The 24,288-nt window shown below is 35.0% G+C and overlaps 1 protein-coding gene and 1 non-coding gene across 2 annotated transcripts in view; both read right to left on the bottom strand.

The window, feature by feature from the left end:
* The window catches only part of ARHGAP15 (Rho GTPase activating protein 15), a 696,849-nt gene that overhangs the window by 626,271 nt on the left and 46,290 nt on the right, over positions 1-24,288 (bottom strand). The window contains exons 2-3 of the mRNA XM_004614082.3: positions 14,790-14,858; positions 162-223 (exon numbers count right to left, since the gene is read on the bottom strand). Of these exons, the coding sequence (XP_004614139.3) occupies positions 162-223; positions 14,790-14,858 (131 nt within the window). The remainder of the gene's footprint in view (positions 1-161; positions 224-14,789; positions 14,859-24,288) is intronic.
* LOC129401079 (U1 spliceosomal RNA) lies at positions 10,690-10,851 on the bottom strand. Its single transcript, XR_008628095.1, has one exon. It is a non-coding gene; the product is annotated as a U1 spliceosomal RNA (small nuclear RNA).

Here is a 24,288-nt window from a genome sequence, read left to right on the forward strand (position 1 = left end):
TGAGTATAATAATGTTGAGCATAGTGATAGAAGGGTGAAATATTCTAGGTTTTTTTTTTTTACCACATAAGACCTTCCTTTCCAAATAACAGCAGTGATACTAAGATGGAAAGATGGTAGCTACTATAGTTATATTAAGTGAATTAAAAAACTTTTGTTACCTTAGTTTCTTTCCTCCATCTGCAATTTTAGCTTTTTGAAGATAACCTTCTTTTTCAACCATCTGTAAGAAGAATGAATACATTAAAACAGTGACAAACTTCTATGTACATTTAACTTAAAAGAACCTGTACTTCCTAACAGTCATTGCAATGATGGAAGTTTCCAGTCATCGAGACTCATTAATAATGCATATATAGCTTATGGGAAGTGCCTGCAAGATCTTAGTCATTAAAAGTCATTAAATATCCAGAAGAAAGATTACAAGAGTAATGTAAATGATCTGTTATATAGTGATACACCTTTACTCACTTTTCTTCTGGGTATTTAAGTCACTTGTTTACAAAATTGATGAAAAACAATGAAACAAAGACAAATGCAATGTCTTCTTAACTTTACCAGTTATCTCTTGAAATGTTCTTTCTTTCCACTCCTCCCTCATTCCCAGTTCTTTTAAATTTTGTTTTGTTTGGGGAGGCCGTCCTGGAAGTGTGATCCCTGGTGAGTCTTGGGGAACAATATGTGGTGCTAGAGATAGAATTTGTGTCTGTCCAGTGCAAGGCAAGCATCTTGCCTGCCGTACTAGAGCTCCAGCCCACCCCCACCCCTAATGCCAATATTTTTTTAGTTATCAACAGAGTAGGAACACTGTAGCACCGTAGCATTGTCATCCCTTTGTTCATCGATTTGCTCGAGCGGACACCAGTGATGTCTCTATTGTGAGACTTATTGTAACTGTTTTTGGCATATTGAATACGCCACAGGTAGCTTGCCAGGTTCTGTCTTGCGGGTGAATACTTTCGGTAGCTTGCTGGGCTCTCTGAGAGGGAGAGCCAGGGTCGATTGCGTGCAAGGCAAATGCCCTACTCATAAGAAGATATCATAGAAATCATGAAAGAGAATAAAATAGGAGGGACAATGGAATATTTTAATAAAACAAGGTAAGTGATTCAGTTGAACAATGAGAAAGCATTTTCAATGATGACATTTCATGCTTTTGGTTGAGCTACCAAGAGTGATGTCTCTCATCGCATTATCTTCCTCCATGTTGTGGGCTTGCTTCCTTTCCTTCTGTCTTTATTAGCTTTCATTCTAATACGGATGCAGGTTTCTTAAGGAGATTTTAAAATTCAATATAGTATCACAGAGGTTTTGTGGAGTACTGAGTTAAATAGTCACATGATATAAATTGTGATGTGGTGATTCCCAGCAAGGGCTAGAATAGGTGGTTTAATTGCTCATCGCCTTATTTCTTCCCCCCACTATCATTTTCTCTATCCTTGGTCCTTAACAAGTGTTCTCTCTTTTAACTTTCAGTAAATTGTCAAATTTTCCTCTTCTACACTGTATGCTAAGTGTATTTAGGAAGCATAACATCAAAGCACTATGTCATCTCAGTGACATCATTCAAACTTACTCTCTGACTCTAAAAGTCCACTTTCAGAATCCTCCATCTATAAGCTTCTAGATATATAAAATGTGCTGTGTTATTATTTATTATTTATTTATTCATGAATCTCAGGATGGGCTGGAACAATACCACAGCTGCAAGGCGTTTGCCTTGCACGTGGCCGACCCAGATTTGATTCCTCCATCCCTCTTGGAGAGTCCGGCAAGCTACCTAGAGTATCTCATCTGCACGGCAGAGCCTGGCAAGCTACCCCTGGCATATTCAATATGCCAAAAACAGTAACAAGTCTCACAATGGAGACGTTACTGGTGCCCACTCGAGCAAATTGATGAGCAAGGGGATGACAGTGACAGTGAATCTCAGGATATCAGGGCTAAAAATCTATCCTTGCAATGCTTTTCCTGGAGTTGCAGGGTTGATGAGTCTGGTGCTTGGACACTGTGACGCAGATGCAGCATACTGGGGCTCTGAAATGCCTCGAGCTCCCAGGGCCACACTCAGTGATCCACCAGGTAGTGCTGGGTATTGAATTTGGAATCTTGCACATAAAAAACCCACTTTGAGCTAGTTTAAAAATAAATATTAAATGAAATTTGAAATGTAATTATTGGCATGAGTTGTTTGGAGCCAGGGCCAAATTGTCAGTGCTCAGGGGTTAGCCTGAGCATCTAGCAGTGCTGCTGGAGGGCACATTTGCTACCAAACTAAACCTAGGGTTTCACGCTTGTGCTCTTTCACGTTAAGCCACATCCCTAAAATTCAATTAGTGTGTCTAGTGTGTCAATTAGATTCCTTCAATGATTCCTCTGAAGTCTCTTTTATATATATCTGCTCTAAATGTCTCTTTAATTCTGCCTTTATTACCGTCATAGTACTTACTGGACCATATTGAAATTCTTTGTTTGATTATGTGTTCCTGGAGTCCTAGTACCCAGAGTAGTTGCTAGCACCAATAACCACTATAATAAATACTATCTATTACGTGTGTAGAGTGGTGAGTGATGATGTTTATGTTCATCTTTATAAAAAACAAAACAAACTATCTATATTATGACAAGTGAAAGTTAAATATAAATATATTTGGGGGTAAATTGTTTGTCTAATGCCATTAATTTTCACGAAATGATTCTCTATTTATATTAATCCTCTCAAGTCAAATAATATTTTAATTTGCTCATTATTATATACTTAATACATAGCACAACACTTAGCATGCGATAAATATTTGGATTAATAAATTTAGATAATTAAATGAAGATAACAATGTCTATTATGTCTATAGCAAGAATTTTATAAGCATATATTTTCAGAAAATTAATTTCATTTTACCATGTTCACCAAAAGACTGAAAGAGTGTAAGGAAGCTCTCTCGGGTATTTCTTAGAATCAGCATCTTAATCTCATCTTTTTTGTATTTAGGACATGGATTGATTTGGGAAAACCTTCTTTTTCCATGTATTTAGTCTTTAATTTTTCCCCCTTGAGTATCTTAAATCATGCAAAGGAATGCTATTTGTATACACAGCTAAAACCCATATATAATAAGTTTAGTGTTTAAATCTGGGCATATCTAGTTTCCCAAATGTTTGGAAGAAAGAGATTTTCAGATGTTTCAGTAATACAGTATCAATTAGCATTACAGAAGAGGATTCCTTTCTTTCAAAGAGTAATTGAAAAATTTTGTGGTGTAATCATAGACAAAATGTACTACTTTATATAAATTTTCTACTGATAAAAATAAAATTTAGGGCGCTGGAGTGATAGCACAGCAGGTAGGACGTTTGCCTAGCATGCGGCCAACCCGGGTTCGATTCCCAGCATCGCATATGGTCCCCTGAGCCGCCAGGGGTAATTCTTGAGTGTAGAGCCAGGAGTAACCCCTGTATATCATCAAGTGTGACCCAAAAATAAAATAAAATAATAAAATAAAAAAATATTTTTAAAAGTCCGAATTTACCTGTCCAAAAAATTAGTTTCTCTATCTTATTAAATATAATATACACATTATATGTTATATAAAATTGTATAAAATATATATTATCAGCTAAATATACTCTTTTTTCCCCAAAAATATATTCACTAAAGGACCCTTGTTTGGACACTTAGGATCATAAGATTTAGTGTATTATTCATAGCTATTTCTCTTGTAGTATAAGGAAAGAGTGAAGGAGAAAAATTAATATTATTGCAGGAAGAAATTTACACAAGCTGACTTAATATCTATAGCTTTAATTTCTTTTTCCTTTAATACATAAATAATGATTCTTCAGATACTGCTGGATATTTCTAGTATAGGTGAGATTGAAGTCAGGCTCTGGTTTACTCATATCAGCACTCAGTTGTGACATAAGTGCCACCAAGTAGACTGAGCCAGTTTTCCATTGTCTTGACTTGACACTATGGGTTTTTCAGTCTCGACTGAAAAAAGTAGAAGAAAAGGATGTAATAAAAAGTGAATGACAAGATAGTTGTTTTCTACATCATCTTCCAGTGCCCTGCCTGCTCATAATACTTCTACTAACTACTCTTAACTACCATAGTTACTACCAGCATAATCATTTTATACACGTTTACATACACATTAATACATGTATATCCAATTTCCCAGCAGGGAGTCTCTTGCCCGCGCCTGGCTGTCTTCCCTGGGGCCTCTGGAGGGGATGGACTCCAGCTTCCCTCCCCACCCTGAGCAGAGCTCCCGGTGTCTGAAGACCTCTGGAATTTAGCCAAAGCCATGCTCAGGACCCCTCTCCACACGTTTGGAGGAGCCTCACTCATGAAGGAACCGGCAGAGGAATCCAGGCATGTGTAATTCCATCAAGGGCAACATCCAGAGACTTAAAAGCAAGCTTCCAGAAGCGGTATCTTATAACCCATTTCTCCCTCTGGGAGAAACTGGCAAGCTACTGAGAGTTTCCTGCCCACATGGGACAGCCTCACAAGCTCCCCATGGCGTATTCATATGCCTAAACAGTAACAATGCTGGGTCTCATTCCCTGACCCTGAACAAGAGCCTCCAATGCGGCACCACTGGCAAGGTCAAGTACAGAGAGCCTTCTAAAATCTCAGGGATAGGACGAATGGAGATGTTATTGCAACCGCTAGAGAAATTTGACGATCAATGGGATGATGATGATGATGATGATGATGATGATGATGATGATGATGATGATAGTCCAATTTCCCACTTATGATGCTTATTTCTCTCTATGACCTACTTGTTCTTTTTCCTTCTTTCAATTAATCATTTCAACGATTTTTCAATGCATAATTTTCCCTTCTCATAGAAAGGGGGTGGCCCAGAGGGGGGCAGGTGAGAACCCTCCCCACCCCAAGGGACCCAGCCCTAGAAGCCAACCTCCACTACCCAACCACTGCCACGCTCCAGGCCACTTTCCAGACACATTATAAGACATATCCTACCCATTTTTAATAATGACCACACAATATTTGATGGAGTTCAGACAGTAGGCAACAAATCATAGAGAATAATATATATAATATATTGTATATATTATACTTTGTATATAATATATACAATATATTGTGTATATATTGTATATATTATACAATATATATAATATTGTACATATTATATACACACAATATAATATATAATATATACAATGTATTATATACACAATATATTATATATAATATAATATATATTGTACCTCTCAGAGAGCCCAGCAAGCTACCAAGCTACCAAGAGTATCCTGCCCACACAGGCAGAGCCTGGCAAGCTACTTGTGGTGTATTTGATACATCAAAAACAGTAACAATAGGTCTCATTTTCCTGACCCTGAAAGAGCCTCCAATTGTTGGGAAAGACAACTAAGAAGAGGATGCTAAAATCTCAGGGCTGGGAGGAATAGAGATGTTACTGGTGCCCACTTGAGTAAATTAAGAAACAATGGGATGACAGTGATACAGTGTGATACAAAGAAAGGGAGAATAATGTCAGATTTCTTTTTCATGATGAGACTGAAAATATTAATGAGAGTCCTAATCATATTAATGTTTATGTTCTTGTAAGATATTATTCAAGATGTTCTTGTTACTTGTTAGTGACAGTTAAATAAAACATCCTGCCTTCTGGTCATCTCAGAGACTCAGGCTAGCTGTTGAGTTGGAATAAAAATCTCCAAACAGATTTCTTCCACTGAAATCACATTCTTTAGACTTTTATTGTGGAAAGTAATATTTTCATAACATTTTCGTAACCTAGTCATACATACTTCTTTTCTTTTGTCATTACAGTTTCAAATATATCACTATTTTCTGGGTGCTAGGAATGAGCAATTCTGAAAAATATTCTTATAAGGGAAAAGTGAAGGGAAAACAAAATATAATAGAACTAACAAATATAATTAGAGCAAGCAGAAAATTGTTATGTGTTTTGTATATATGAATACACATGGTATATATTCATAATTCAAATTAATTATGTTACTCCCATGCTCTGAAAAATAATGATGTATGTATTACAGTAAGCTATGTTTGTCATCTAAAACTCAGATGGTCTTGTCTCTAATAATTTATAAAGCTATGTATAGCTTTAGATATAAATGTAAGTTATTGTAATATGCCAAGTATAGATAAGCATGAATTTATTAATAATTGTGTCACTACCTGAACTACAAATGCTAAGGAAATGTGAGCCAATGTTAATGAATACTTTAGATTCTAAATCCAGCTTCTGAGTCATTTTCCAAAGTCCTGTAGAAGCCCTATTTTAAGTTTAATCAGCAAGAACTATCAGCAATTTGTCGAGATTGGATGCCAGCCAGTCTGTTAACACTGAGGAAGTACTCATCATATACAACTGTGCAGAGATACAGATGAGAAGAATGAATGGCAGTGGGATACCCAGATAGTACCTGTTTATCAACCTAAGTTGGAGGCAAAAGACAAGGAAGAGAGCAGAAGACAAGCTTTGATTAATGGTAACAATCGTTGGAGAAAGACCAGCCTGAAACTACAACAAGTGACACTGCAATATTTTATGTGCAGACTTCATGTTGTTATCAGATTATATAGAATTGAAAACAATGGGTTTTCATTTTTACCACCCTACCAAAAATATTATAAAAACAAAATATGTTTTTATAAAGGGAAATAAACTAAATCTAAGACTTTTGCCAAAGTATGAGAAAGGACTGACGTTTTTCTCTTTATATTGGTTATGTGATGACAGTCTTTATTATCTTAAAAATGCTGTTGTTTTTGTACTATGTGAAAAATACATAGTATCATGGAAAATACATAGCACTGGTTTGTATCTCACTGCTAGCTAAGCCCCTTGATTTTTAAAAATCCAATAACAGCTCAATGAAAATGATTTTTTTTATAGTTATAGCCTAGGTAATGCATTTTTAATAGTTATACAATCATGGTTTTAATCTACAAAGTTAACATACCTCATCAGCACCAAAGTGCTGAAGACACTCCATGAATGTCCTTATGTTACTTCTAGTCCACCTTTTTATTTCCTCCTACCCTCTGGTTTCTGTTTATAATTTGAGACCAAGGCTCTCTCATCATTCAGTAGTATTTATCGCCTTATTTTTCTATATGTACAGATGACTGAGATCATCTAATGTTTGTCCTCCCTTTGACTTTTGCTTAACATGATACATTCCATCTCCATTCAAACGGCAGCAAACTAAGATTTTATTTTTTTCCTTAGACCTGCGTAGCAATCCACAATGATTTCTTTAACTGTTCATCTAATATTGGATATTTGGTTTGTTTCTATATTTTGGCTAATGTGTTAAACACTGAAATGACAGAGATATACATACATATTTTATCAATTCAGTATTTAGTATGTGGGGTTAGATACCAAGTAGCAGAATTACTGAATCATGAAAAAGCATCACTTTTATTTTTAAGAAGTTTCTGTACTGTTATTCGGGAAGGCTGAACTAGAAAACCCACCAATAACAAATGAGGGTATTTTTGTTTTTTACAATATTCCTGCCAAAACTGATTGTTCCCAACTTTTTGATATATATTATTATCACTGGTGTGAGATCTATTGTTACTTTTGATCTGAATTTAAAATCAATAAGTGATAATGTGATAATGAATTTATTTTTATTTACTTTCTGCATCTCTGTATTTCTTTTGCAGGAAATTTCCTGATTATTTTCTCTCTCCATGCAAGTGGGGTATTAAAGACTCCCATTATTGTTGTTTTTGCCATCAGTGCATCTCCTCAGATCTCTTAGCAGTTATTTTTAAACTGTTGCCACATCCTTTGGTGTGTTACTGCTGGTAAAATTTAAAATCTCTTAATCCTCTATTCCTCAGCCAGTATGTAATGCTCCTCTGTATATTTTGTATTTTTTGTATATATATTTGGCCTGGACTGGAGCGATAGCACAGTGGGTAGGGTGTTTGCCTTTCACGCAGCTGACCCGGGTTCGATTCCTCCGTCCCTCTCGGAGAGCCCAGCTAGCTACTGAGAGTATCCCACCCCCATGGCAGAGCCTGGCAAGCTACCCATGGCATATTTTACATGTCAAACACAGCAACAAGTCTCACAATGGAGATGTTACTGGTGTCTGCTTGAGCAAATCACTGAACAATGGGATGACAGTGCTACAGTGCTACATTTTTGGGCTACAATTGGTGATGTTCAGGGATCACCCTTGGATCTGCACTCAGGAATCACTCCTGGTCAGTTCAGGGCACCATATGGGGTTCCTGGGATTGAACCTGTGGTCAGTCACAAGAAAGGCAAGTGTACTATTTTCTACCATCTTCTCTAGCTTGCCTGAATTTTGATCTAATATATTTTGGAAGTCCTTGACTCTTTTCAGTCTGCCTGTAAACCAGCCTGTAGCATTATTTTTCAACTTTTTATTCCATTCCTGATGAAGAGGCACCACTTTGTGGGTGAAGAATATTCTTCAGTCCTCTTTGCCAAATCCTATACCTCACCTTTCTCACCTTCTCAGTTTTTCTCTCAATTTAAATATGCTATTTTTTCATTATTTGACAATGGATTTAAATTAGAATGGTTTTCCTAGTGTATTACTGTCTGGATAAGTTAGAATAATCAATTATGTTATTGTATCTTAATTTTTAGTTCAGGCAGTAGGAAATAAAGAATTGCTTGTTATTAATAGGCTTTTCTTGTTGTGCTTATATGTGTTCTATTCTTTCTCTGTTATTAAATTTACTTTAGATATTGTTTTTTCTAGATAATATTCTAACCTGTTTGTATATTTTAATGGCCCTGAACTCTTTATTGTTTCTTCAACAGTAAAGGATCCAAGCAATACCCCGTCTCTTCATAATTTCTGCTACTTTCTGACTCATTTTCTGATATAGCTAATATGGCATTCTTGTAATTTTTCAAATGTAACATTTCATTCTCACCTCCAAATCTTTGTACTTGCTATTCCTTCAGGTTGCATTCATTTTTATTTTTCTAATTTGCTTGGAAAACTGCTAACATTAATTTAAATATCTCTTTAAAAAAGTATTTTTGTCTTATAGTACAAGTTTGACTTCCCTCCTTAAAAATTGTGGTGTTTTGCTGTTACAGTGTTTCATTGTTTACACTCAAGTGATGACATTTTTTAAAATTCATTGAATGTTTCTCTTCATGACAGACTATAAACTCTTCTGAAAAAAATAGTAACTATGTTGCATATCATTGCACAACACCTAGTAAATTGATGTTTTTAACTTGTACTGGAATTAATAAACAATCCTATTTTAAAGAGTAAGGGTTTATATCGCATTGAAATACATGAAAATAGTTTATGTTAGAGGTATTAAATCATATAATCATATAATGCCCTACCAGTTTGAAATTCTGAAACGATGCTATTTAAGAAACCCTAATGTTATCTAGCAGTGGTAGAATTTTGAAAGACATGAGTTTTTCTATAGATATTATATATAGATATTTTGTAATTAAAAAAGCACAGACTGGTCAATAGAATTATTTCCCAAAGCTTCTTCTTTGTTTTAAAATAAGAAAACATCTTATGCACACAATGTCTTTTATCCTCAAAGCCCTCCCATGTATTAATTAATCCACAAAATGATATCTGGCTCCAAAAGGTAGAATCTGTGACTTAAGGTTTATCTGCAAAAGCCTGCTTTGCCCCTAAGCCATGGCAACTTCCTGAGTTTTGTCCTCCAAAGCCACAGAGCTCAGGAGGTAGCAGATGATTCTTTAAAACCTGCCACAAGGCTTTTGACTCATGCAGGGCTATCCGTGGACATGTCTGTGTCTTATAGTCTTTAAAGATGGTAAGATTTAACATGTTACAATCAGCACTGCTTTTCTTGTGCATTTTTAGAGGTATAGATAGGGGAAAGTGCCCTGGGGATTATTAGATCTCTAAGAATTATTATGTTATGAAACATACAAGACCAGGAAGTAATAAATACAGATTAGTATATTTGATGCTTCATGTCAGTTTTTAAAATTTTATTTATTTATTTTTAGTTTTGAGGACACACTAATGGTGCTCAGGAGTTACTCCTGGCTCTGCACTCAGGAACCACTCCCGGTGAGCTCAGGCGATCATATGGGATGCCCAGGAATGAACCCTATTCGGCTGTGTATAAGACAAGTACCTTATCAGCTGTACAATCTCTCCAGTCCCTGATAGTTCATGTTTAAAATGCTTACTTTTTAAGTGAGAACGTTTGTTAAGTAAACATAGATTCCCAGAAAATGATTTAGCGTTCTCACATCACAATCATATGTATTTGTATATCATGTGACATTAAGGTGGCTACGTGAGCCTGAATAAAATATGACAATTTTTTTTATTTTAAGAGTGTTAGCAGTAATATATTCACATTTTTGAACTGGGTGGTTTCACCAGAGATTTTGTATCCAGATCAAAAATGGGAATATATTACTTCTAATAATCTCTGTTAAATACCATTGACCCCACTAGTCTTCATTAATGGAAACGCTTAGAGGTAAGCATGGCTACCAAAGAGTGACAGCCTCCACTGGAGTATCAATCTGGACAGATTCTACTTTTGGAATACAAAAGATTTTACTGAAAAGGAGGTGAAACTAATGGGTTTTTCCCTAGCTGTTCCTCAAGTGAAGATATCTGTTCTTTATTTTTCCCCCAGTGGAGAATATGTATGAAGTCCCCCAGTACCATAAATTACACAGTTAAGTTTCCCACATTTGTGGAATTTGCTGGGGTCGGTACATCCAGAGTGAAATGGAGTAGACTTGCTCTGGGAAAAATACCTTTATTATCAGTTTACCTCCCCTGCAAGGTAAGTATGTGATATCTTCTATTATGAAATACAGTCTCCGGCTATACTATAATTTGCAGTGTTCATATTGAATTATATTGACATTAACATTTGAGTCCTAACAGTCAATATATTCAGACATAAGTCAGTGAATCAAAACATAACCTTCCTGTTAAGGAAAAACTAATAATGGGTATTCTAATGGCTTCTTTAATATTTGGCTAAGTATATATTGAATCCCTTATTATTTATTAGCTTAAATAATCATCACGTTTTTATTTATATATACTTTAATGTGGACCAGCGCGATAGGACAGCAGGTAGAACATTTGCCTTGCACGCAGACGACCTGGGTTCAATTCCTCCGTCCCTCTCAGGGAACCTGGAAAACTACCAAGAGTATCTCGCCCACACGGCAGAGCCTGGCAAGCTACCCATGGTGTGTTCGATATGCCAAAAATAGTAACAAGTCTCATAGTCTCACAATGGAGATGTTATTGATGCCCACTCGAGCAAATAGATAAGATGACAGTGCCACAGTGCATATTTTAATGTAAAATTTGAGACATGTTAAGGCATTGTTTACATATTATTGCGAATTATTAACTATACATAAATATATATTCATATGTAGAGAATTATATATATAACTATATGTTACACTTACACATTGACATAACAACTTAGGTCTGTTTGGTCACATTTTTTCAGACATTACAAAGTAAATATTTGCAGGTATTCTAAGCAAAATATGTAACCTTTAAATAATTCTCTATATGCTCAGTTTTTCTGTAACACAAATTAACAGGAAAACAATTATTGATCTCTGCATGGAGCCACTATGTGCTGCAAGCCATATTAAATCTCAAAATAAAGTAATTGATGCATAAAATTCCCATCAAATAGATTACTAGTAGAGCAATAAATATAAAAATGTGAAAAATCCATCATAATCTAAGGGGCTAAAATATAGGTTAGGTAAAGTTATTAAACAAAGAGAGAGCCACCTGACTAAAATTTGAGTAATCAAAGAGAGCTGTGAGTAGTCAGGGCTCTGGGGTGAGGGAAAAAAAAATTGAGGAATCAGAGAAATAAACACTGTCCAGAAAAAAATGCTTCCTGAGTTATTGATATATGATTAATATTAAAAATCAGATTATATATTCTGATTAATGTTATTAATAAATGAATTTTATAAATGATATAAAGTTCATAAATAATGCAACATTTTAATAATAAACATAATTAATCATGTTACATATAATTAGATCCAATAGCCAGCTTTCAGTATCAATATCAGATACACACTTAATATTATATATCAAAATACTATTTAATAAAATTTCAATATTTAATTATTAAGTATTTGACAAGCCTGCAATTTTCCTGAGTAAACATTCATGCCAAAAGCAATGTAAGGGAAATGATGATATAAAAAGTAAAATAATGCAAGATATGGCTCCTAGTTTCAAATTATCTACCATCTAGCCATGGAATAACTTTATTATACATGAAATACTCGTGAACAACACGGGGGAGGGAGGATAGCTCCAGGGGCTGAATGCATGCTTGGCTGTGGGAGCTTGGGTTCAGTCATGCACAGCACGTTCTCCCAAGCACAACTGCAAGGAGTAGCACCATTACTAGGTGTGACTCCCAAAATAGGAACAAAATTGAATAAATGACATAAAAGTGAATCATGGAATAAAGAAACTATAGCTATTACAGAAGATAATAGTTATAGTTATATAATAACTCAACGTAATAACCCATTAGAAATATTCCTGATGTGGGCTATTTATTTGGAAGTAGATAATAAGTTGGATAAATCATGGACCATGAGAGAGAGATGTAGATTTGATATAGTAGAAAAATAGAAAAATTATCAAAAGTCTCGATGTAAGAATAAAATGATAAGTGGGGGAATTAGAGAGGCGGGTATGGATTTGCTACACAGGATTAGATGGAAGGGCACTATAGATTTGGGAGAGTCCAGGTATTATGTGAGGTAAGAAAAGTTAAAAGTTTTGGCAATGGTGTATTTGCACCCATGTATACCTGCTCACATGGAAAATACATGGGTGCTATCTCCAAATTTGATTTGCAAACAGTGATTTAAATAAAAGATCGTAAAAATGAGTATATCTTCTAAGTCTAGTCTCATGATTGTTACTAACAGGCTCAAAAAAATAGGGACTAAGTTTGAGAGAAAGATAAAGGTTTAATTTGAGATGTATCATTTTATATGATAGTAATTGATATTATAAAAATTAATTTAACTTTTAAGATACATAATTAAAGTGCAAAAATATTTACGTATAGATATGTAAATTTTATTTTATGAGTCACTTACAAAAGTTGGAATCTTAGAAGAAAAAAAGCCTTTGACTTATTTTAGAAATTCATTTAATACCTATTTACTGACTTTCATTTGCTCAATCAGTTTTAATAAACAGAATAGTTTTTCACATGCAAGGCAATATCTCTGTTCTCACAGAACATTTGATTGAGATAGTAAATATATATATATATATACATATATTTAAGTATAGTATACCACATGTGGGTAAATTCTATGGAAAAGTTTAGAGTCAGAAATGGGTGAAAGGAAATGGTTTATTTGTTTTTAAAGGAGAAGGGAAAGATATCATGGAAATATTTGAGCATAAATGCAAAGCAAATGAAGGGATGAGTCTTCCAAATTTCTTAGCTTCACATGAATTATTTTGCTTTTGAAAACTTTTATTAAGCTTGACTAGTAGTATAAAAATCACACAACCTTAAAATGCATAATTTGGTAATTTACATTATAGCCATAACTGCACCATTTTCAACACAGTAGGTTACAGAACATTGTCTTCCCCTAAAAATTCTCTATCCGCTCTTCCCAGCTCCAGGCAGTCTTTAGTTAAAAGAGTTATTTTGTACCAGGCAGAGGAAATAGCAAGTGGAATGGCCCTGCATGGAATGAAAAGCATCCATCAAATGGCTGGAGAAAGTGAGTCTAGAGAGAAATGGAGAGGTGCGGCTAAAGCAATGGTTGGGAATATAAGCCTTGCTGAACTAGAGTTTTCAGTTTCTGTGTTGGAGAGACAGTACCAAAGAGAAACTGGAGTCATGGAATGACATTATTTCTCTTTCCTCTGTCCCTCTTGGAGAGCCTGGCAAGCTACCGAGAGTATCCCGCCCGCATGGCAGAGCCTGACAAGCTCCCTGAGGCATATTAGATATGCCAAAAACAGTAACAACAAGTCTCATAACAGAGACGTTACTGGTGCCCACTCAAGCAAACTGATGAGCAACGGGATGACAGTGCTACAATGCTACACTTTAACAAGGACTGAAAACCACTTATGACTCTAACTTACTTAGTATGACTCTAACTTTGATGAAAAAGAGAGACTATAAAGGTCAAAAATTGAGTGTGAAGGATGGAGCAATAGCATAGCAAATAGAGTACATGCTTTCACAGGCCAACGCAAGCACCGCATATAGTCCTCCACAGGCCCACCGGGAGTGATCCCTGAGCACAAAGCCAGGAATAAACCCTGAGCACTGCCTGGTGTGGTCCAGAAACAAACAGTAAAAAGTAGTGAGCACTAATATGATGAGAAAACAGGGATAAACCGGAAATTGGGAGGCGATTCAATTAATCAGTCAACAGCAACAACAAAAAAAGTAGTTAACTTGCCCCAAACTTCCCTGCTGGGGAAATCAGTGTCGCAAGAAATAAAGAGAAAGCTCTTGCTCTTGGCTAGCCTTGGTGAAGTCTTCATATGTGAACCTGATTCTGACTTAAACTCTGGATTCAAGTTTTGACATCTTCTGAGCTGAATGAGCCTGCTGGTCCATGTCAGCATTCCGGACACACAGAAACACACCATAGTAATAATACATCCTGTTGCATTTTGTCTAGGTTTGGGCCAGTTTACTTTCAAGTTGAGTGTGGAGCTAAGTAATCACTTACCACCGTTTCCAGTGGAGGAATGACATCTTTCAAAACATGTTGTGAGTGATTCCGTCTATGTCGGGATACCTGAAACAACAATATGGAAGTAACTTTGAATTCATTCTTTAGAGAAGGCCAATGGAGCATATACAAAATAAGAACTGATTAATTGGTTTGAACATTGACTAATTTGAATAAAATGCTTATTCAAAGATTGCTGACCTTGGGTTATTACAGTTTCTACGTTCATCTATGTCACTCATTCTGTCATATCTCTTTCAAAGGAATGGTAGGATCTATGGACTTCCATTTTTTCAGACTGGGAAGACACCTATGTTAAATCAGTTAATACGTAGGGCAGCAGAGACTCTATATAATTTAAATGTGTTAGATCATACTGGGTCATGTACTTCCTATTGGTGCTCTTGGAATCCTCACATTAGGAAAACAACATATTGTGAGGAAGCCCAAGTCACCCTACAAAGTAGCCACAGTAGGATGTCTTGTATGTTTTTTTCTGGTTGATAAACTAACTGAGCTTCTGGAGGATAACTAACATCAGCAGTCGTGTCATAGGACCTTAGAATCTCCCGGTGTGTCGTCTCTGAGCCATTGAGTCACTCCTCTGACCCCCCCAGCCCTACAGTACTTCCAAAAGAAGACTCAGACACTGGATAGTAGAGACAAACTTTTTTGCAGGACTTATCTGACTTTGCTCAATTTCTATAAGGGTTGAAATTCATTTGTTTTATATCTCTTTGGATCTCTGTATGTCAGGATAATTTGCCATTCTACAGTAGTAACTAAAAGAAAAGATTTAATATTAAAACACAAATAGTTATTTTATCACATAAGCTCTCTCATGTGAAAATATATATTTAATTGATATTTATTTAAATATATGATAACTACAATAATTGCATGACAAGAATTTTTGAAGCAATTTTTGTGTCATATATTCTCCTCCTAAAGAAGCATCAGAAATTCTGTAATAAAACAAAATCAAAAAGAAAAGAAATTATAAATAGAATAATATATTATTTGATAACTTAAATAGACACTCTTGTTAATAATGCTATTTTTGCTGAGTTGCAATTTTCTAGTATTTACATTGAGGACACATATAGAGAAAGAGATAGATACAGAGGGGCAGAGAGAAATATCAATGTGAAAAAATAAAGAAATGAATTGTTTGTGTATGATATATAGAAAGACCTGCCTTTGGCTTTGGTTACTGGCATATATAATTGTCTGAGGGAACTGGGATCAGTGTTTCCTAAAGACATTGCGACCAAAGAGGCTAAAAGTCTATGCTAAGAATCCTGTGACTACATACTACCATTTATGCCCACATTGGTTCCGCAAAAGTTGTATTATGCATACATTGCTTCCTCTAAGGACAGTATCTTAATACTTATGTTAGATGTGGTCCATGTAGAATAATGGAGAATGGAGGGCCTCCAGAAAACAGAGCCAGGAACTGGAGAACAATGGAACTAAGGCATTTTCCCAGAAAGGAGAGCCAGGAACTGTTCACTGCCATGGCAGGGGTTTCATGGGAACTACCCATCAGGATTTCATCATGGTTTTAGTCCAGGTGGCTCTTTGCCACCATTTCCTTTAGAAATGAGAGGGTTGCTTTCCTTGTTTCTTTGTTCATTCCCACTCATGAGATGTTTGCTTCACCATTGTCTACTAAATGTTCTGAGGAAAGCATGACAGAGAACTTATGTTTCAGGTCACCTTTAGCCGCTTAGGGCTGGGGTGGGGATGGGCCTGGTGGGGAAAGCTTTTAATCACCAGAAAGTGTGAAAGTGGGGGTTGTTGCAATCATGTAATGGCACTTATGGTTTCCTACTTTGGGCATGAGGATGGTACTATTTCAAAATAGCTTTTTTTTTTGGTCTGTTTATTTGTTTGCTTTTTTGTTTGTTTTGGCACAGGGGTTCTTGAGTCACACCCAGTTTTGCTGCAGGACGACTCCTGGCTCTAATTAGGTATCGTTAAGATGCGTCAGAATAGGTAAGCCATGACAGAGAGCAAAGGATGTTCCAAAGTCTAAAGTTACTCAAGGAGATTTGTCTACTCTTTCAGGAGAGCACATCCAATCTGCATTTCTTAGGCTGACCTGCAGCTGGGGGTGTTTTACTCAGATCAATGAAATGTGAACAGAAACTGTGAGAACTTCTCCCTGACCAAAGTTATGAACCAGAGCTTCTCAACATACTCTTTTTCCTCCATTACTGGTGAAGTAAACGGCTTAAGAGGCCTATGACAGGACAAAGATACACAATGGAGGATTGTGAACCCTGGTCCCAGGTGATGAAAAGTCAGTCACAGCCCAGAAACACTCACCTCGCTTTATTCGGGAAACATTCATTTTGGAATAAACTCATACTCAGAGAAACGCTGTCCATAAGTTACTACAGAAAACTCCTGTCATGTAGTGAGAAAGAAACTTAAGTGTATATAACATAATTAAATATGAGATCTAAAATATGGAAAGCCTCAAAAACAGACGGCAAACTTCACAAGAATAGTAAATGAATATTAAAAGTTTTTGAATGAAATATGAATGTGAATAAATTGAAAGAAATCTAGTCCCTGAATAAGGGAATATTTTCATGGCCAACACAAAAATTCAAGTTAGATATCACAATAGCAATGTCTAATATTTACTGATAAATTATTTGTAAATCCTTGATGAAAATATTTTGCATATACTACATTCTTATCCAAAGCTCAAAAAGCTGATAATTAGAGAACTCCATTTTTTCCGTGAATGTAGAAATAGACACAGCAATTTGACAACTGAAAAGTCACAGGTGATATTTTAATACAGATAAGGTCCTTAACATTGCAACTGACTGGTGTTTCTTTAACAACACTGCCAAGTTCTCCTGTGTGCATAAGGGTAGAAATTTCTAGCTAAGGTAGAAATTTGAATAGTCAAATATACTAAATTTGTACATGTTTACACAGGAAGATAAAAAGCAGGTTTCAAGTATGTCATGAAGCATCTTAATATTTCTGTAGGGGAATGGTATTGCTGATCATTCCAAAATCAATAAGCTAGCCAATCTGTCATGTTCGAATGAATTATGAAGATGTGGAGGAAAAGAACTTGCATAATCTGACTTTTGGTTTAAAGCATTCAGAACAGAAATATATTATCATCTGAGATCTAATTTTGCTTCCTGAGTGTTATGATTTTGGAAATTCTAGATTCAAAATTGTTCAGTTGTATTGGATTGAAGAAAAAATTGAGAGATTTCAAAAGAGTTATCTTAATGTGATAAATTGAATGGAATTAATAATTATAAAGACTTAAGCAATGACCAAGTGAAGAGTGTTTAAAGAAAAGAAAACTCTTAAATCACAATATATTTATATTAATTATATCATTTTAATAGCTAGCTAACAGTATCCAATAGTATTGTAAATCATTACGGGATACCTTCTTGAGAAATAATCCCAATTATGACAGTAGATATCTTCATAAGCATTCAATTTACACAGCAAACATTTGTCACATTCTTACAATTGTAATTTTAAATAAGCCATTTAAAATATACTTGTTCATCTTCAAAATATAATTTATACAGGTATTTCAAAAGCATTAAACTTTCTGTTGGTAAATCCTAATTATTTTCTCAAGAATTTAAAAATTTCAAAATTTTGTTTCTGCTATTAAAATTTGTGGTTGTTTTCCTAAATTGTTTTTGGATAAATTTCATGATGTTGGCAATGACACACTCCAGTATTTGATCTTAGGTTCTTTTCACTTTCAAGTAATCAATAATTAATCACTGAATTTGGAATGCTTGAACTGCTGTAACAACATGAGCAGTAACTAGAATCAGTTTTTTTTTTTAATACATATAATCTCAGTGAATTCCAGAAACATTTGTCTAAGGAAGCCTTAAAATAAATTTTTATGTATTTCTACTTTCTTTTCTATTTTCAAATGTTCTGAAATAGTATACAGATTCTCCCTTTAAATGTAAGCGGACATGTTTATATATAAAATATATAGTTATATATACATATATATTTTCTATCACTTACTTTAATATTCATAGGATGATTTTTTTTCTTTCTTTCTTAAAATCTGAAATGTTTTCAGTTTTAATTTACCATTTCCATTTGAGAATTGTTTTGTTGTACTTTTTGGGTCAAACCCAGTGATGCTCAGAGTTTATTCCTTGCTCTGCACTCAGGAATTACTCTTGGAGGGGCTCAAGGGACCATATGTGGTGCTGGGAATCCAATCCGGGTATTCTGTATGCAAAGCAGATGTCCTAGCCGCCATGCTTTCACTCTGGTATCTCCATTTCAGAATTTTACGAATTGCCACTTCTCAATGTATTTTCTATATTTCACAAAGACAGGTCTTCATACATAATTAGTATGTGTCTGTCTCATCCATTAAGAATATTATTTTTTTCAAAGTGACTTTTTTATGTCTTTGTATCTCAAAATGTTTTACTGTTAGTGTTATGCATCTTTTTTTAATTTTAATTTTGGAGGAACGGGCATTGCTACCATACCTAGGCAGTGCTCAGGGTACACTCCTGCCTCTGCATGCAGGGGGAACTCCTGGCTGGGCTCAGGGGACCCTGTGGGTGCCTGAGATCAAACCTGGGTCTGTTGCATGCCAGGCCAGAGCCATATTGCTGTACTATTTATCCAGGTATCTTAAGCCTCTCAGTTTCAAAATAAATATTTGAGTTGACAGCATTTTTTCACTGAGTAGGGTAAAAAATGTCATCTCATTTTTCCATTTTAATAATGCTATTTTCCTATTCATTTATGTTGCCCGGTATATAGAAATGCTGAGTAGTTACCATCGAAACGCTACGAATACCACTCTCTTTTGGCTTGGATTTTTGAAATTCAAGATCAGATTGGTAAAGTATTTAACACACTGAAAGAAATTTTCTATGCATTTTCCTTTCATCACACCCACCAGTCTTCCTGACTCCTCTATAACCATCTCCAGTCCTCTTCCTTTTCAATCATACAAATCATAACAGAAAAAAAAAATGTAGTCTTTGGGATGTACCATCCATTCTTTCCTTTAAATTCTTCTTTATCAATTTTATATACATCACTATTAAGATATTCAGATGTTTTCCCCCCAAAAAAAGAGTTATTAAGTCCCATTTAAATATTATATTCATTTTCTTTCATTCTTTACCACTTTTATCTATTTAAGTAATTTCAAACTGATGGGATGTACTATAGTAATTGATATAATGCAAACTGTAAAAACTATAGAATTGGGTCATATTATTTTTCTTCTATAGAAGGGTCTACTATGAAAGTTATACATAAACATGAAAAATTCCACATAGTTCCTATTTAAAATAGATTACCATTTTTGATGAAAGTTTATAGCTTGTGGCCTAGAAGTGAAATAAAATCTCTTGAATAAAAGCATTAGTTCGTTCCAACATTTTTGAAGATATGTACAGTCTGTGAAGCATACTCCCATTAACAACATCCTTGGATGCTTTGGAAAAAAGCAAAAATAAATTTGTGACTAAGTTTATCTATGTGGTTTCTCAAAATATTTCCTTTGGTATATCCCACTTCTAATGTTTAAATCTCCACCAGTTTTCCCAGATTTTTTTCTTAAAATGATTACAATCAGAAAATTTAAAAACTACAAAAATTTGTATTTTTTAAATGTAAAGTGGACAATTTTTCTACTCACAAGAATTTAATTTTTTGAAGATAATAAATGACAACCCAAGTTAAATTTGCATATTTTAAATTATTTTATGTGCTAGCTGTATTTATTTTAAAAAGATATTATACAAATATGTTTCTTTGTACTGTGTTTGATAATTTTACCTCTGTATGTAAATGTAAAATTTATCTTGTTCTCATGATTATTCAACCATTAACCAAATATATCTTTGTAGTCCTGATGAAAGGTGATGAAGTAAATCAGAAACAAACAAATTTTTCTGATTTGTTTTTATTAATGTAGTATAGGTGTACTATGTGCTGGTATTTATTTTCTCCTTTTACTTGTAATATCTGCCATGCTCTGCTCGATCTTGTAATATCAGGACTAGAGAGATGGCACAACAGGTAGAATGTTTGCCTTGCATGCGGCCGACTCAGGTTCGATTCCTCCATTCCTCTCAGACAGCCCAGCAAGCTACCAGGAGTATCCCGCCCACATGGCAGAGCCTGGCAAGCTCCCCATGGCATATTGGATATGGCAAAAACAGTAACAATAAGTCTCACAATGGACACATACTGGTGCCCAATCTCACAAATCCATGAACAACGGGACGACAGTGCCACAGTGCTACTTGTAATATCATTAAATTACCATATTAGTCACCCAGAAGAAAATATTCTCTTCTTGTCATCGGTTCTTTCCCAATGCTATTTCCATAGTATATTTTCAGTTAAAAATCTGATTTATTTCCTATCTCCTTTATTCCCCCAACTGACAGGAAATTAAAGGAAATGATTCCAAAACTTCTGGATGATATAGTAAGGTGTGTCAGATTTTTTTTTTCTTTTCTTCCTCTTTCTTTCTTTCTTTCTTTCTTTCTTTCTTTCTTTCTTTCTTTCTTTCTTTCTTTCTTTCTTTCTTTCTTTCTTTCTTTCTTTCTTTCTTTCTTTCTTTCTTTCTTTCTTTCTTTCTTCTTTCCCTTCCTTCCTCCCTTCCTTCCTTCCTTCCTTCCTTCCTTCCTTCCTTCCTTCCTTCCTTCCTTCCTCCCTCCCTCCCTCCCTCCCTCCCTCCCTCCCTCTCTCTCTCTCTCTCTCTCTCTTTCTTTCTTTCTTTCTTTCTTTCTTTCTTTCTTTCTTTCTTTCTTTCTTTCTTTCTTTCTTTCTTTCTTTCTTTCTTTCTTTCTTTCTTTCTCTCTCTCTCTCTCTCTCCCTTCCTTCCTTCCTTCCTTCCTTCCTTCCTTCCTTCCTTCCTTCCTTTCTTTCTTTCTTTCTTTCTTTCTTTCTTTCTTTTCTTTCTTTCTTTCTTTCTTTCTTTCTTTCTTTCTTTCTTTCTTTCTTTTAAATTTTGGTTTTGTTGTTGGATATTCTTTGGCCAATATCTCGCTCATCTTTGGTGCTCTCCCTCTTAGTACTGGGGTGATTATCAATAGGTTAATTTCAGCTATACCACATATTTTTTCTCTCAGTCAGCAAAAGAGAAGCGATTGCTAAGATAATTTTAACTCTTTAATATTTTTCTATGGCTTTATTTAGTTTCACACATATGTATTTCTCCTAGAGGAAAAGCAATATGCCTACTATCTCCCAATTTAAATAAAAGTAAGTTAAAGTCATGTACTAGAAAGCAAAATTTTGGTCCTCGATGGATCAAGTATGTGACAGTGGTCACGAAATATAGCCCAGGTATAAAGAGGACTAGCTTATCTAGGTTTGTTTTAATATACTTTATGCCATTTGCTCTAAGACAAAGTGTCTTAAATATATCCCCATCCTTTAATCGATTCATCACTGTAAGCATAAGCACAGTGCATAAATTTTCTTGTTAATTATAATAATCTGCTTTCTTTAGTTCTCTAATTTCTTTTTGTAAGATTTCAGTAGAATGTTTTGACAAAGAATTCTATAAGACTTACAGGTGTTATTTATTTGAGACTTGGACAAAAAAACCCCAATAATTATATCCTCCAAACATGTTGTTATAATAAAAACTACCATAGTGAAGAAATACAGAGAGACTTGGGTAATACAATTTTATACATTTATTTCATGCAAAACCACATCCATATTTTGCCTGAACTGTTTATTAACTAGTTTCACTTTCCACTTTGATTCCATTTATATTTAGTTATGAATTTTTAAATCAATAAAAGGAGAAACTAAGTACTAAAACAGAAACATTTTTTTTAAATTCCATTCTTAATACTATCATTAGGTCAAAAGCATCATAAAGTTTATTATAGCCATAGCTAGAAACTACCATAAGCAGACAAAATATCATTTAAAAATCTCTTTTAATTCCCATAACATATATAATATATATACATATACAATATATGTTACTATTTTGGCACATTGAATATGCTACGGGTAGCTTGCCAGGCGAGTCTCACAATGGAGAAGTTACTGGTGCCCGCTCGAGCAAATCGATGAACAACAGGACATCAGAGTGCTAGAGTGTTATATATAATATATCTATATCTATCTATCTATATATATTTACTTCATTTATATAAACTGATAAAAAAATTTAGAGTAGATTAAGAAAATTTAGATGGGGGTCTAGAAAAAGTGGGCCAAACTAATATGTTAATTTTAAGTAAAAAAAGTCAAGATAACAGAAAACAGTACCAAGAAATATTTTTCACAAATATCTCAAAACAAAACAGAAAAGCAAATAAACAGTAATGAGGGTTTAAATAATTAAAATACTCTTTTGTTTTAAGCCAAATGAAATTGTTGTTCAATTTGGCTGTATTGTGCACAGGCAGTCTATATCTAATTTCATAATGTTTAACTGACTAGAAATTCTCAACTGATTTTACTTTTTTGGACCACACAGGATAGTGCTCAGGGGCTATTCATGGCAATCAGCTCATAAGTGACCCCTGGCGGTGGTTGGGGGACCAGAAATTAAACTGGGGTTGTAAGCATGCAAGTGCCTTATCTCTGTACCATCTCTCTAGGCATTACAGAGACTCATTGGCCAGAAGGACTTTACTTGAAATAATCAAGTTAACTTCTTTTTTTTTTTTTTTTTTTTTGCTTTTTGGGTCACACCCAGCGATGCTCAGGGGTTACTCCTGGCTCTGCACTCAGGAATTACTCCTGGCGGTGCTTGGGGGACCATATGGGATGCCGGGGATCGAACCCAGGTCGGCCGCGTGCAAGGCAAACACCCTACCCGCTGTGCTATCGCTCCGGCCCCTCAAGTTAACTTCTTAGATGTTCAGTCACTCTATAGTGTTTCTTTTTGAGAAAACTATAAACAATATTATGTATAAAGTTTGACAAGTTTATTTGCCCCATCAGATTTCTATAACCTAAAGACACATTTCCTTAGTGCTAAGGAAAAAATGTTCCCACAATCTCCATGATATCTTCTGACCATGTGGAAAGGACTTTAGAAGGCAAAACTCCATATAACTGTGACATTATTCAAGTATAAAGTTTGAAGTTTTTAAAGTTTAAAATTTGACTTTTAGTCAAATATTCAAAATCTGCATTTAAATTTCCTTGACAAATTTAGTAACTCTCTAATCATCATATCATCATTCTTTTCCTCCTCCTTCGGTTATTCTTTGAAGTTCTCAGAGACCCCAAACTTACCTTCTGCTGCTGAAAAAGCAGATTTAGTTCTGAAGGTTAATCCAACTCAGCGGGGTTGAAGGATGGCACTTTTCCTTGGTCGTGAGTATGTTGGCTCAGGCCAGACAGCTGTTAGGACATTCTCCTCTGGGAATCGTGCCCTCAACACCCACCACTGATGCACATACATGGTCTACTGGCTGCCGACTTCCGTGCCCATCTGCTCGAATGGCAT

This window comes from Sorex araneus, chromosome 1 (genome assembly GCF_027595985.1).
Source record: "Sorex araneus isolate mSorAra2 chromosome 1, mSorAra2.pri, whole genome shotgun sequence".
Lineage (NCBI taxonomy): Eukaryota > Metazoa > Chordata > Mammalia > Eulipotyphla > Soricidae > Sorex > Sorex araneus.